Consider the following 15,607-nt stretch of genomic DNA (forward strand, 5'->3'; position numbering starts at 1 on the left):
CACTAGGATTTACTTGGCTTCCTTCCTTCATATGTTGCCCGTTCTCAAAGGAGATCAGAGGCAGCATTAACAGTTGTCCCCTCCCTGTTTTGTATTCATAACAACCCTGCGAGGTAGGAAAAATTGAGGGGTCGCAAGTGGCCCAAATTCACCCAGTGAGCAATGAGTTCTAGCCAACTAAATTCTACTCAGAGGAGACCCACTGAAATTAATGAGCCTAGGTTAGCCATGTCAACTAACTTCAATGGGTCTACTCTTAGTAGGACTAGTGTGGAATACAACCCAGGATTTGAACCTGGGGCTCTGATTCTGGTTTATAATGTCTCAAACCAGAGGTGAGGAACCTGGAGCTCTCCAAGTTGTTGAGGGTTGATGGGAGTTGTAGTTCCCCACTCGATAACCTTGCATCTGCAATGGAGACCTCCAAATATGCAAATCCACAGTTACCGTTTTAGACTAAAAATCCAGGTTGTCATTTCCTGCCCCCTCTGATCAGGGTTGCCAGCTTTTCAATCAGTCACTGTAGCTGTGCCTTTAATAAAGCAGCTAGCTGCCCAGACTTCAGCAGTGATCCAATTTACTTCCATGCTATGAAAAGCTTTATTAGCTGAATCCTGTAGATTGAAAGGACAGGAGCAGAAAAGTCCAAATACTTTTTTTCCTGGTCAACTGAGATTTGTTTATTTATTCTGTTATGTAAAGCGCACGGCAATACTATCCCACAAAGGCCAGAGTTCCAGGGATACACAGCCCCTCCGGACTAGGGATGGGCGAGAATTTCAATTCAGTTCATTTCAAGTCAAATCTGTAAAAGTCACACTCTCCAAAACAACATGAAAACTGAAATACAGCCATCCTTTGAAAATTCACCATTATCTGAATTTTGCAATGCAGTTCGCCAACCAAACAATGTTTACAAACATGCACATATATTCCTCGTGACAAATCTTCTCTCTGACCTACATTACGGGAACAAGACATTTTCCTGCGAGCCTGTTTAATCCCTCTCCCACTGAAGAAAGAAAAAAACCCCAAACATTCAGTCCGCTTGTGGTACGTGAAACAGGAAAAGCATTCGACGGAGCCAAGAGCAAACTGACGGGGCGGGAAACAGAGAGAGGGAACTCGCCGTCGCTTGGACAAATGGAAAGAACAGTTGCTTGTGAGAAGTTATCGCAAACTCTTCTGATAATGAATAAGACTGTGTGCTTTTCACATGACAAATATTGAAGCCTCTCTCTTTGGCTTTGGCAACCAAGTACATTCTGTTTTATTACCGAGAGAGAGAGAGAGAGAGAGAGAGAGAGAGAGAGAGAGAGAGAAGGTTTCTAGACCTCATGGGAGATTCTGGAAAGATGTGGGCATGGCACGGCGATCGTTGAGGTTAGGGCTGCCTCAAGGGCAAAGTGGCCACTAGTGGCCCCCAACCTCAGTCAGTGCCCCCCGTTACCTGGTGGATGCAGGCAGTGGTTCTTTGAAGAGCACTACAAGGACACCAAGCAATGAAGCCCCCATCTGCACTGTACAGTTAAAGCACTATCATACCAATCATGGCTTCCCCCAAGTGGGAAATGCAGTTTGCTAAGGGTGCCGAGAGTTGTTAGGAGACCTCCATCGCCCCTCACAGAGCTCCAGTTCTCAGAGTGGTTAAGCAATCAATCCCTCTTCCCAGAGAACTCCGGGAATTGTAGCTCTGTGAAGGCCACATTTGGCACTCTCAAACTCGGGCTTCTCCACTCCTGGTTTAAGAAAAGTGGACCATTAGTCATCCACCGGGACAGAATAACCCCCAAATTCATTAATTCTTTTTAAAAGGGGAAGGACCAGTGTCAGTGCAAGCAGAGAAAAAGAGAAGAGAGCAGCAATCTGTGAAAAATTTGGAATGATCGCTCCCTCCCTCCCTCCCCCTCCCCCTCCGTGTGCATAAAACCCTTGGATGGACATCTTGCTTTATTAACAAAGGGTGAGAACCACAAGACTCTTCCTCAGGAGAAGGGTCTACACTCAGTAATGGAGTCCCTGATTCATAGATGGAAGCCCCCAGATTTATCACTAGTAAGTGGGATTTCAGGAACCTGTGCAGGGAAAGATGGTGGGGAGAATCTGCTGCCAATCAGAGGAGACAGCAGTGGGCTCAACGGACAGGTGTCCAAACTTTGTATAAGACAGCTTCACGTGCCCCTCATCCCCTTTTAAAATTGGGGGGGGGATGGTTCAAGGGTGGAGCAAAGGATTTGCATGCAAAAGGTCCCATGTCCACCTCGATATCTCCAGCCAAAACAATCTCAGGTAGCAATCTTGGTAAAGACCCCCCCCCCGCACACACACACACACACCAGAGACGCTCTAAAGCCCTCACAGTGATCTGGCTCGTTAATAAGGATGCTCTCTGTATCCTTAACAGGAAGACAGCGGAACTGTACAGACAAACCACTCCACACCATATTCTTATCTGCAATCTCTTTTTATTGCCTTATGCAGAAGCAGGATGGAAAAAAGGGGGAAAACACCTATTCTAATCTGTGCACTCAAGAAAGCTCAAACAGTGATGGGCCTATTAGTGATGGGCCTGTTCCTTTCTGGAGATTCCTAATTTTATCAGTAGATTGATTCTCCAATTGCACAGGTGCAGGGGGGCATGTCCAGTTCTAGGGATGGATATTGAGGGATCTTCAGCTGTATATTAAGCAATTTCTCTCCTCCTCTAACCTTCTCGCCGAAGCCTTCTCCGTTCACCCTCTCCTTCCAGGACTCCGGGTTCACAATGCAGCTCTTTCTTCGGAACACACTCGCTTAATCCTGGCTCACACCCTTGAGGCCTCCTTCTCTCACCATCACACTCCTTGGGTTCAGGGTCACAACACTGCTGTCTCCCTCGAATATCCTCTTGGCCAACCCGTTCACGTCGCAGAGTCCTTCTCTGCTCCACGCCTCTTTCGAAGACTCCAATCTCATAACATTGATGGTGCTGCCTATCCTCACGGAGGCCTGGTTTGCAAGTTTGAGGCCTCCTCCGCTCAGCATCCCTTTCAAAGGCCTCAGGATCACAGTACTGCTGCTTTTTCTGAACATCCTCACAGAGTCCTGGTTTGCAAGCTTCAGACCTTCTCCATTCAACATCTCCTTCGAAGGTCCCAGGATCATAAAAGCACTGCTTCCTCTGGTCATCCTCACATACTCCTGGTTTGCAAGCTTGAAACCTCCCATCATTCGCATTTTCCAGGAGTTCATGTTCATAATGTTCTAGACTTCTCTGAACCTCATCCCACAGTGCTTGCTCGCATGACCAAGACCTTCTCTTCTCACAGTCCACGGATTCATTGTAACACACTTGTTGTGACTTTCTGCTTTTGCACCCTTTTTCCAGGGCCTCATAGCAATCCTCTTTCCTCTGAATAGCCTCTCTCAGTGTTGCTTCACATATTTGAGGCCTTCGCCTTTCACAATCTCTTTGCAGACTTTTCGACTGAAAACTCTCCTTGTTCGGTTCATTGTCTCTTCTTCGTGGCTGTGCCCTCCCCCCCTCCCCTTCTCCTGATCCACACAGCCATGGTCTCCTCATGTTCTCCTCCTCAGTCTCTTGTCGCTGACATTGCCTCCGGTCTTCCCCTCTTCGTATGGAACATTGGTCCCTTTCATCTCCTTCCCGGAGCTGAGACTGACATAACGGATGACAGCTCAAGGGTCTGAGGATCGCAAGCGTTCTGCAAGTCGGGGAGAAAGGGAGTTGGATCATTGGGGCTGTGAGCTGCTGTTGCCATCGACCAACATTCCTGTAGACTCAGTATCCCAACAGCACATCCACCCCCTTTTCTTCTCTTTCCATTTAAATTATGATTAGTAATATTGGCATTGTTTTAGTTATTATAGACACTGTGTCTAGGGAGGATAGGATTGTATGTGGGAGGGGGATTGCAATTGTACTGATGCAGTCCACACATGGGGACACATTTCCCAGACATAGAACATCAGTGTGGCCTGGGACACCCAACACCATGAGCGGAGAGTAGTTACTCCATCACTACAACAGCACCCACACCATCTGTTCCTTTTTTTCATCTGCAGATCCCCATACCTCAACTATTCTTGTTGCTTTAACTTTTTCTTATGATCTTCACCATGCAGTTCCCAAACTGCTTTGCTTTCTTTGGTACACCCCACAGATTTTAACCATCATGTTTCGTTTAATGATCACATAGTTTTCCCTCCCCTAGACTCCTACTCATCTTTTTTGGGGGGTAAACATCTAAAAAAATGTAACTGAGCTCTTGTAGGTCAATGGTTCAAGATGGATCTCCCAGATATGGAATGTGAAATGGCAGGCTGCACATACCATATTGCCGTTGTGTTTATGTAGAAGTGCACTAAAGATATCTGCCCTCCAATTAAGAGATCTAACGTCTTCAAGCCCAGGGAAGGGGGAGAAATCTTGGAGAAAGACACCTCTGGAAACCCAGATATTCAAAGTTAAGTCACATGGACTCATAATCCATATCAGTTCCTGCTCACCTTGATGACCTCAGCCAACTCCTCCTTGATCAGCCTCTTCATCTCCCTCTGGCTCAAGGTGACGCTGCCCCCGTGACGTTTGGCATGCTTGTAAAAGACCCCAGTGATGTCATGGATGCTGTCCAGAAGGTGAGCCATCTTCCAGAAAGTTCTGCAGGGACCTGTACAAGTAGGAATTGTTGTTAGCACAGGAATAACATTTTCTCTTGATGTAACCTTCACGGGAATTATTTAATGCTTTTCAAAGTTCTCAGTTTACAAACAAACAAACAAACCCTTAAGCATTGTGACAGCAGTTTATAAAGCTGTGAAGGATACGTAGAATATGGAGGGAGGAAATAATATGAGAATTTGGGGTCACCCAGTGAAAGAGATGGGTGTCATGTTCAGGACAGTCAAAAGAAAATCCTTCTTCACACAACACAGGTTTACCTTCGGGATTTAAATCGATGAAAGCCTTAACGTCACCCCCTCTAGGCTATTTTTAACGAGGTGATGAGTGTGTGGAATCCCACTGTTGATTGGCCCAGCAAGTAATATTCAGAGGCAGACTGTGTTGGACCATGGAAGTACTCCTTTTGGCTCTCACAATTAACAATAGATGGGTGATCCTGAGTTCTCACACATAGGAACATAGAAAGCAGCCTTGTACTGAGCCATACCATCGCTTCATCTAGCTTTATATTGTCTACACTGACTGGCAGAGGTTCTCCAGGTTTTCACACGAGGGGTCTCTCCCAGCCCTTCCTGCAGATGCAGGGGCTTGAACCCAGGATCTTCTGCATGCAAAGCAGGTGCTCTACCACTGAGCTGCGGCCCTTTCTCTGGTATTATGAGATGGAGGCAGAGAGAGTCTGCCCCTCGCCATGTACCATTCATAACTTTACAAACCCACTACCATATTCCCCCATCTTAATTGCTCGCCCCCCTCAGTTTAAAACCCCCTCCAAATCTTCATCTGTTCTTCATGGAAAACGAGCTCTCCAATCCTGGTCATCTTCCCTTTTCTTTCTCTTCTACAGCATCAAAACTTTCATTTTCTTCACCCACTGAATTTCCCAACTTTTCAGATCGCAAAGACCCATCAGATTTCAACTCACCCAGGGCAGTAGGAGCAATGGTTCGCAGGCACTGGAGATGCAGGATGGGGAACACTGCGGAGCTGGTCCCTTTTTATACGGTTCTTAATTGCGCCGGTGGAAGGCAACACCCTCCCGAGATGACGGGTCTGATTCATGTTCCGGCCAGCCCACACTGCTACACCTTTGTCTCCTCCCAATGGCTTGTTCATGTTGTTCTAGCTGCCACTTTACATTGGCTCTCGGCTTTTGGGGCCCTGCACTAGCATCAGTTGCCACATGACAACTCAGAGAGAATACGGAATCCCATCATCTCCCTTGGTTAGTTAATGCTCCGTGCACAGATTGCCCACAATCGTAGAAGGGCCGCAGCTCAGTGGTGGGAGCATTCCCCTTGCATGCAAGAGGTCCCAGGTTCAATCTCCGCATCTCTTGTTTAAAATCCTGGAGAGCAGCTGCCAGCCAATACTGAGTTAAATGGACCAATGGTCTAGCTCAGTGTAAGGCAGCTTGCTATGGTGTGCAAAGGATGGTCGAGTGTCAGTCTGCATATTTTTTTGGAAAGTGTGAATTAGGCAGCTGCAGTTTTAAATTCAAATGGAATTTACTTCTCACCCATGCCTTCCAGTGGGTTCTGATTGGCTTAGGCATGCCCAGTAATAGTAATAGTAACAGTAATAATATTTATATCCCACACTTCCTCTCAGTAGGAGCCCAGGGCAGCAAACAAAAACACTCTAAAACAACATAAAAACAGACTTTAAAATATATTAAAACGGAACATCTTTAAAAACATATTAACACAAAACATGTTTAAAGATATCTTTTTAAAAAAACATCTTAAAAAGCAATTCCAACACAGATGCAGACTGGGACAAAGTCTCTACTTAAAAGGATTGTTGAAAGAGGAAGGTCTTCCGTAGGCACTGAAGAGAACAGAGATGGCGCCTGTCGAAATAGTTAAAGGGAGGGAATTCCACAGGGTAGGCGCCACCACACTAAAGGTCTGTTTCCTATATTGTGCGGAACAAACCTCCTGGTGGGATGGTATCTGCAGAAGGCCCTCACCTGCAGAGCGCAGTGATCGACTGGGGATATAAGGGGTAAGACGGTCATTCAGGTATCCTGGTCCCAAGCTGTGTAGGGCTCTGTACACCAAAACCAGATCCTTGAACTTACCCCGGTAGCTAATGGGCAGCAATTACATGAGATATCAAAAAAAGAGAAATAAACGATGAAAAAGCATAGGAGGCGGCTGAGGTGAGCCCTGCTTCTAGTGAGTAATGGGTCAGCCCTGTTTGCAAAAGCATAAATCAAACCTGTAGCATTGTCAAGCCCTCACCCAGGTTATGCCATGTTTCCAGAACAACTTGAGGGAATCTCCAGAATTTATTTTTGGTCTGCACAAGGGATATGAGTAACACTGTCCTTCAGACACCAGTCCTAGACTCCTATCTTCAGTTTGGCTAATTACACCCTTGACCCTTTGGGGAATGACATCTTAAGTGAGCTGGTCATTTGATTCAGAGCATCCTCTTCACCTTGGAACACTGCGGTGCTGAGAGAACACAAAGACCCACTCTCACTATTATTATTGGGCTGCATCCAGCGTTAGTCACATTCAGAGTAGACCCATTAAAATAAATGCAGTAGTAGTCATTTTTATTTCGGTCAAAGACCAGCAAAATTAAAACGAATGGGCGTGACTAACGAGGGTCCATTATTTTAAACAGGTCTGCTCTGTAGAACGGAGTTTGATGGTCTCCATTATTATATATGGTTCAATACAGATATAAACAAGACCCTCCGTGGCGCAGAGTGGTAAGCGGCGGTAACGCAGCTGAAACTCTGCTCACGGCCGGAGTTCGATTCCAACGGAAGGAGGAAATCAAATCGCTGGTAAAAGGGGTCGAGGTCCACTCAGCCTTCCATCCATCCGTGGTCGGTAAAATGAGTACCCGGCATATGATGGGGGGGTCAAGAAAGGCCGGAGAAGGAACTGGCAATCCCACCCCATATATACGGCCTGCCTAGTAAACGTCGCAAGACGTCACCCTAAGAGTCGGAAACGACTCGCACTACGAGTGCGGGGACACCTTTACCTTTACATGAATATTATTATTATTATTATTATTATTATTTAATATTATTATTATTATTAACAGCATTTGTTAGTCGCTTTTTTCCAAAAACAGGACTCAAAGCGACATACAAAAAGGAAAACAAAGACGCACTGCATATGAAATAGCTTACAGCAAGTCAAACAATGGCAAAAACAAATTCAAGCGAAATAGCAGAACAGTAGGGAAAGAAACAAATGGCAGATATAACGGCAACACGGCTATTCCAGCACCTACATAGAGAACTGTGTAGCACACCAAGCAGACCTAAACAAAGTCGTATTAATTACGTCAACTGATTGAAAATATTATTACCAAAAACTCCTGTTTTCTCAATTTACTTTCTGCTACTTTGAGTGAATACCCACCTGAACGGCACTCCCAAATTTCAGCTAACGGACATGATGGTTGTGCTCTGCCTCCATGCTTCCAAATACCAATTGCTGGAGACCCCAGCAGGGGAGAGTGCTCTTGCGCTGAGGTCCTGCTTGCCGGCTTCCCAGAGGAGGCGTCTGGTTGGCCACTTTGGAAACAGGATGCTGGACTAAATGGGCCACTGGCCTGATCCAGCAGCCAGGCTCTTCTTACCTTCGTACATTAAACTTCCCCCAGCAGAAGTGTGGATCCGAGGGCCTTAACTCAGTGGCAGATCACCTGGTTTGCATGCAGAAGGCCCCCAGTTCGATCCCTGGTATCTCCAGCTAGGACTGGGAGAGACTCCCTGTCTGAAACCCTGGAGAGCCACTGCCTGTCAGTGTAGACAATGCTGAGCTAGACGCACTAAGGGTCTGACTCAGTATAAGGTAGCTTTTCGTGTTCCTGTGCGGAATGATGATCACGTTGGTCCAATGGAAACAGCCAGTTATGAAAGAGTCATGGTGCTTTGAATACATAAATTGGAAGGTGCATGTCCCTTACGCTCTTTTTAGGGATGGTTTTGTGGGTTAATAGTTCGCTTATATTATAACCAGGGTGGGGAAACTCTGGCTTGGGGGCCAAATATGGCCGTCCTAAACTTCAATCTGGCCTTGGCTATGAATACAACAAGAAGGACTAGGTGGGGTGTGTGGGGGTCATCGTAGGCATTGTCCCAAGGGACCCCCCCAAAGTTTGGTGTTGGCTGTCAGTTTTTTCTTTACTCCCTTCTAGGTATGGGCAAAATCCATCCATTTTCTCTCCGTTTCTCATTTTTTCCAATCTTAAATTCACTTCTCTGCTTTTCCACACCAGACTGTGATATTTTTTAAAGTCCCGATGAAAATCCACCAGTATATTAGCATGAATTTCTCCTGACAGGCACATTTTTGTATGGAACTTTGCCTAACGTGCATATTCTTGCAAAGCATTTCCCCCTAATATAATAAATGGTTGTTATGCACACTTACAGCCAGTGTGGTGTAGTGGTTAAGGTGTTGGGACTATGACCTGGGAGACCAGGGTTCGAATCCCCACACAGCCATGAAGCTCACTGGGTAACCTTGGGCCAGTCACTGCCTCTCAGCCTCAGAGGATGGCAATGGTAAACCCCCTTACCATGAAAACCCTATTCATAGGGTCACCGTAAGTCGGGATTGACTTGAAGGCAGTCCATTTCCATTTCCAAATACCATTTGCAAGGACTTTGGAATTGTAGTGGATCGCAAGTTGAACATGACCCAGCAGTGTGATGCTGCGGCAAAAAAGGCAAACGTGGTTTTGGGCTGCATAAACAGAGCTATAGTTTCCAGGTCGAGGGAAGTAATAGTCCCACTATATTCTGCATTAGTCCGACCTCATCTGGAATACTGCGTTCAGTTCTGGGCGCCTCATTTTAAGAAGGATATAGACAAGTTAGAGCGGGTTCAGAAGAGGGCGATGAGGATGATAGCCGGTATGGAGAACAAGTCTTATGAGGAAAGGTTGAAGGAACTTGGCATGTTCAGTCTGGTGAAGAGAAGGCTGAGGGGTGACATGATTGCACTCTTTAAGTACCTGAAGGGCTGTCACATAGAGGAGGGTACAGATTTGTTCACTGCTGCCCCAGAGGGTAGGACTAGGTCTAATGGTTTTAAGTTGCAGGAGCGTAGATTCAGACTGGACATTAGAAGGAACTTCTTGACAGTAAGGGCAGTTCGGCAATAGAACCGACTGCCTAGGGAGGTGGTGGGATCCCCTTCGCTGGATGTCTTCAAGCAGAGGCTGGACAGCTGTCTGCAGGAGATGCTCTAGCTGTGGATTTCCTGCTGTGAGCAGGGGGTTGGACTCGATGGCCCACAAGACCCCTTCCAACTCTATGATTCTATGATTCTTTTCATGTACACTTCACCCTAAGTCTGTGCATTTTTGTACACATCCCTGGTGAGGAGGACTGCACTGCAAAATTCATAGCAGCACAGAACTTTGAAGGATGGCTGTGTTTCGTTTGCGCATTGTTACATAGGTTTGCCTTTAAATGCAAACTGAATCAAATTTCTCCCTCACTCCTAATCCCTTCCAGGTTTAAAACTAAAAGCACAACCCAGAATCCGACATGTTCTGCCGGGACCGCGGTTTGATTTGCTTTGTCTTGACGTTGCTTGCCAATTTGTATTACGTTTCCTTTTGATTGCAGACAGATCTATCCTGGGCCCAGTAACTAACCAGGAAAGGTGGGACTTCACCTGCTTGTCCCATGGCAACTGGTGCTAGTTCAGGTCTCCAAAAGAGAGGCGAGAAAGAAGCTAAACAACCCGTCTGGAGGAGACGAGCGTGTGACTGGTTGGGCTGGGCTAGAGATAATGAGGCCCTTCATCTAAAGAGGGCCTCGCCCTCCACCGGTATAATTAAGAACTGTACAAAAAGGGACCAGCTCCACTCTGTTCTCCATCCTGTGTCTCTGCAGTTTATCAACTGTTGCTGTTACTGACCTGGGTGAGTTGAAATCTTCGGGTACTTTGGGATTTGAAAGTGTGTGTTTGTGGAATATCAGCACGTGATGATGGAGAAGTTTAGAAAGAGCCTGGTTTGGAAAGAAATATTGTTGATATTTAAGAATGGAAGGAAAGGGAAGGTGATCTGCAGGTAAGAGCTCCATGAAGAACAGATAAAGCTGGGGGGGGGTGGATTAAAGTTGATGGAGAAATCAGTTACTATGGGGAAATATGGCAGTGGTTTATAAAGTTATGAGTGGTATGGAAAGAGACTCTCTCTCTGCCTCGCTGTCTCACAGTACTAGAACTAGAGCAGCTCAGGACCCCAATATCTTCTGGGATGCCTCTCCCAATATGAACTTACCTGGACCCTTAGATCTTTTTCTGAGGCTGTTCTTCAGGTCTCTTCTCTAAGGAAGGCTCAGAGGCTGGTGACAAGGCAGAGGGCCTTTTCTGTTGTGGCTCCTTGTCTGTGAAATAACCTCCCCAGTGAGGTCCGCATGGAGCCATCATTGATATCTTTTTGGTGCCAGGTAAAACACTTACCTTTTCTCCCAGGTATTTGATAGACTAAGATTATGTTGTTTGTATTAGTGTGCCACCAAAGCTTTCTGTGGATGCAAAGGGGCGGTTGTTTTATTATTTTTGTTTTATGGTATGATACATTTATTTTGATTTTTAACAATGCTGTAAGTTGCTTGGAGACCTTCAGGTAACAAGCAACTGATCAATCTGGTAATAATCATAATAATCAGAAGAAGAAGACAATGAAGATGAAGATGGCGACGAAGAAGATGACGAAGACGACGAAGAAGATGAATATGACGACGACAAAGAAGACGACAAAGAAGAAGAAGGAGAACAACGACAACAGAATTTGGAATCACCAAGAAAATGTTAGGAACATCGGAATCTGCCTTATACCAAGTCAGACCATTGTTCCATCTAGCTCAATATCATCTACACTGGCTGGTAGCAACTCTCCACTGTTTCACACAGGGGACGTTCCCAGCCCCACCTGGAGATGCCGGGGATTGAACCTTCTGCATGCAAGGCAGATGCTCTACCCGTGGACTATGGCCCTTTTCTTTAGAGCTGACTGGCAGTAGCTTCATGGCTTGGAATGAACATTTGGTATCCACTGCTGCAAAATGTGGCAACAGCTTCGAAGGTGTTATGGCAGAATGGTGGAGGAGGAGGAGGGCCCATCATTGACTGTTAATCGTGATAGCCAAAAGGAGTACTTCCATGGTCCGACACAGTCTGCCTCTGAATATTACTTGCTGGGCCAATCAACAGTGGGATTCCACACACTCATCACCTCGTTAAAAATAGCCTAGAGGGGGTGACGTTAAGGCTTTAAATCCCAAAGGTAAACCTGTGTTGTGTGAAGAAGGATTTTCTTTTGACTGTCCTGAACATGACACCCATCTCTTTCACTGGGTGACCCCAAATTCTCATATTATTTCCTCCCTCCATATTCTACATATCCTTCACAGCTTTATAAACTGCTGTCACAATGCTTAAGGGTTTGTTTGTTTGTTTGTAAACTGAGAACTTTGAAAAGCATTAAATAATTCCCGTGAAGGTTACATCAAGAGAAAATGTTATTCCTGTGCTAACAACAATTCCTACTTGTACAAGTCCCTGCAGAACTTTCTGGAAGATGGCTCACCTTCTGGACAGCATCCATGACATCACTGGGGTCTTTTACAAGCATGCCAAACGTCACGGGGGCAGCGTCACCTTGAGCCAGAGGGAGATGAAGAGGCTGATCAAGGAGGAGTTGGCTGAGGTCATCAAGGTGAGCAGGAACTGATATGGATTATGAGCCCCTGTGACTTAACTCTGAATATCTGGGTTTCCAGAGGTGTCTTTCTCCAAGATTTCTCCCCCTTCCCTGGGCCTTGAAGATGTTAGATCTTTTAATTGGAAAACAGATGTCTTTAGTGCACTTCTACATAAACACGATGGTAATATGGTATGTGAAGCCTGCCGTTTCACATTCCATATCTGGAGAGATCCATCTTGAAACCATGGATCTACAAGAGCTCAGTTACATTTTTTAGAAGATGTTTACCCACAAGAAATATGAGTAGGAGTCTAGGGGAGAGAAAACTATGTGATCATTAAACAAAACATGATGGTTAAAATCTGTGGGGTGTACCAAAGAAAGCAAAGCAGTTTGGGAACTGCATGGTGAAGATCATAAGAAAAAGTTAAAGGAACAGAAATAGTTGAGATCTGGGCATCCGCAGATGAAAAAAAGGAACAGATGGTGTGGGTGTTGTTGTAGTGATGGGGTAACTACTCTCCACTCATGGCGTTGGGTGTCCCAGGCCACACTGATGCTCTGTGTCTGGGAAATGTCTCCAATGCACCAATATGATTGCACTCCCCCTCCCATATACAATCCTGTTCTCCCTAGACACAGTGTCTATAATAACTAAAACAATGCCAATATTACTAATCATAATAATTTAGAAGGAAGGAGAAGAAAAGGGGGTGGATGTGCTTTGGGATACTGAGTCTACAGGAATGTTGGTCGATGGCAACAGCAGCTTATAGATCCAACGATCCAACTCCCTTTCTCCCCGACTTGCAGAACACTTGCGATCCTCAGACCCTTCAGCTGATGTTCCAACAGCTGGAACACAACAAGGAAGGCGTGGTCGACTTCAACAGCTACCTGCATCTCCTCTTCAACACAGCTAAGGCCTGCTTCAGACACCAAGAGGCCAGAGGATGCTTCCTTCCATGTGATGGCAGCAGGAGAAAGGAGGAGAGGAGAGATTACCTTCGCCGTGAGCCCGTAGTGCAAGTGGATGAAGGAAACTGCTGTGTATGTCAGCTTGAGCTGAGAGGTGATTGCAGGAAAGACTGTCCACCACATGACCATCCAGAAAGGGAAGATGAATGTGAAGATCAATGCCGTGAGTTCGAATGCCAGGCGATTGTGGAGAATTGTGGGCAGTCCAGAGAACAAGAGCTACAAAGGAATGAAGCCAGCTGTCGAGACCTTCTGCAGAGGGACGACCTTGAGAGATGTCATCCGTTATGTCAGTCTCAGCTCCGGGAAGGAGATGAAAGGGACCAATGTTCCATACGAAGAGGGGAAGACCGGAGGCAATGTCAGCGTCAAGAGACTGAGGAGGAGAACATGAGGAGACCATGGCTGTGTGGATCAGGAGAAGGGGAGGGGGGAAGGGCACAGCCACGAAGAAGAGACGATGAACCGAACAAGGAGAGTTTTCAATCGAAAAGTCTGCAAAGAGATTGTGAAAGGCGAAGGCCTCAAATATGTGAAGCAACACTGAGAGAGGCTATTCAGAGGAAAGAGGATTGCTATGAGGCCCTGGAAAAAGGGTGCAAAAGCAGAAAGTCACAACAAGTGTGTTACAATGAATCCGTGGACTGTGAGAAGAGAAGGTCTTGGTCATGCGAGCAAGCACTGTGGGATGAGGTTCAGAGAAGTCTAGAACATTATGAACATGAACTCCTGGAAAATGCGAATGATGGGAGGTTTCAAGCTTGCAAACCAGGAGTATGTGAGGATGACCAGAGGAAGCAGGGCTTTTATGATCCTGGGACCTTCGAAGGAGATGTTGAATGGAGAAGGTCTGAAGCTTGCAAACCAGGACTCTGTGAGGATGTTCAGAAAAAGCAGCAGTACTGTGATCCTGAGGCCTTTGAAAGGGATGCTGAGCGGAGGAGGCCTCAAACTTGCAAACCAGGCCTACGTGAGGATAGTCAGAAACAGCAACAGCAATGTGAGATTGGATCCTTCAAGAAAGGAGCTGGGAGGAGGAGGTCTGCACGACGTCAGCCACAACTCTGTGAGGATGTTCAGAAGAAGCAGCTGTTTTGTGATCCTGAGACCTTTGAAAGAGACACTGAACCCAGAAAGTCTGAAGCCTGCAAACCAGAACCATGTGAGGATAGGCAGCACCATCAATGCTATGAAGCTGGAGCCTTCAAAAGAGGCATGGAGCAGAGAAGGTCTCTGCGACATGAACGAGTTTGCCAAGAGGATATTCGAGGGAGACAACAATGTTTCCAGCCTGAACCTATGGAGTGTGATGGTGAGAGAAGGAGGCTGCAAGGGTGTGAATCAGGATTAAGAGAATGTATTCCGAAGAAACAGCTGTATTGTGAACCCGGAGCCCTGGACAGGAAGTGTGAAAGGAGAAGGCCTCTGTTGAGGGTGGAGAAAGTGAGAAGGTGGGACCTCAAGTCTGCAAACCTACCCTGAGAGAGGAGAGATGGGGAAGGCAGAGATGTCATGACCCTGAAGCCCTGGGAAGGAGAGCATGACAGGAGAAGGTCCCCATTATACGATCCTGAAGGAAGAGGAGGCAAGAGGCTGCCTAACTTCCATGCCATAGCAAAGTCTCAGTGTTTATCTCATGAACCATACCAGGCTCCATCATCTCACACATTAGAAAGCCAGGCTGATAGTCTGAATGAGCGACCCCGCCCCACCCCCAGAAACAAAAGGATCTGATCCTGCTCAATGAATTGGATCCTGTGTCTCTAGCAAGCCCAGCACACAGCCAGCGAGACAGACCGAACAGCCATAAAATAACAGCCTGTAACCCTACTCAGATGTCTGACCTTTCTTGAGTGCACAGATTAGGCTAAACAGATGCTTCCCCTCACCCCTTTCTTCCTTCTGCTTCCACATAAGACAATAAAAATAGATTGCAAACAAGAATGCAGCGTGGAGCCCTTTGTCTGTACAGTGTTCCTGTTAGAACACAGAGTGGCCTTATTGCTAACACTAGGGTAAGACCATTTCCTTCAGCCCTGACCATTGGATGTGCTGGTTGGGGCTGACAGGAGCCACATTCCCAAAATTCTGGACGGCACTCAAGGTGCGACAAGTTGCTTGAGAGGAAAGGTGAGGAAACCTTAGGCCCAGGGGACAAATATAGATCTTCAGACCTCTCTGTCTGGTCCTTGGAACTTTCCCCAGGCCACACCCCCTTTTTAAGCCACACCCCTTCTCCCC

The 15,607-nt window shown here is 46.4% G+C and overlaps 2 protein-coding genes across 2 annotated transcripts; one reads left to right on the forward strand and one right to left on the reverse strand.

The window, feature by feature from the left end:
• Nucleotides 1–2,478: 2,478 nt before the first annotated feature.
• On the reverse strand, nucleotides 2,479–4,680 carry LOC133374969 (uncharacterized). Its single transcript, XM_061606353.1, has 2 exons — nucleotides 4,510–4,680; nucleotides 2,479–3,704 (listed from the first exon to the last, which is right to left on the reverse strand). Exon 2 carries the CDS (start codon nucleotides 3,560–3,562, stop codon nucleotides 2,705–2,707), a length of 858 nt encoding a protein of 285 aa, XP_061462337.1. The 5' UTR covers nucleotides 3,563–3,704; nucleotides 4,510–4,680; the 3' UTR covers nucleotides 2,479–2,704.
• Nucleotides 4,681–10,552: 5,872 nt separating this feature from the next.
• Nucleotides 10,553–15,299, forward strand: LOC133374721 (trichohyalin-like). The gene is made up of 3 exons (XM_061605914.1): nucleotides 10,553–10,597; nucleotides 12,241–12,400; nucleotides 13,202–15,299. The coding sequence occupies exons 2-3, from the start codon at nucleotides 12,263–12,265 to the stop codon at nucleotides 14,846–14,848; spliced, it is 1,785 nt and encodes a 594-aa protein (XP_061461898.1). The 5' UTR covers nucleotides 10,553–10,597; nucleotides 12,241–12,262; the 3' UTR covers nucleotides 14,849–15,299.
• The last annotated feature ends 308 nt before the right edge of the window (nucleotides 15,300–15,607 follow it).

The sequence above is a fragment of the Rhineura floridana genome, chromosome 22 (assembly GCF_030035675.1).
Source record: "Rhineura floridana isolate rRhiFlo1 chromosome 22, rRhiFlo1.hap2, whole genome shotgun sequence".
Classification (NCBI taxonomy): Eukaryota; Metazoa; Chordata; class Lepidosauria; order Squamata; family Rhineuridae; genus Rhineura; species Rhineura floridana.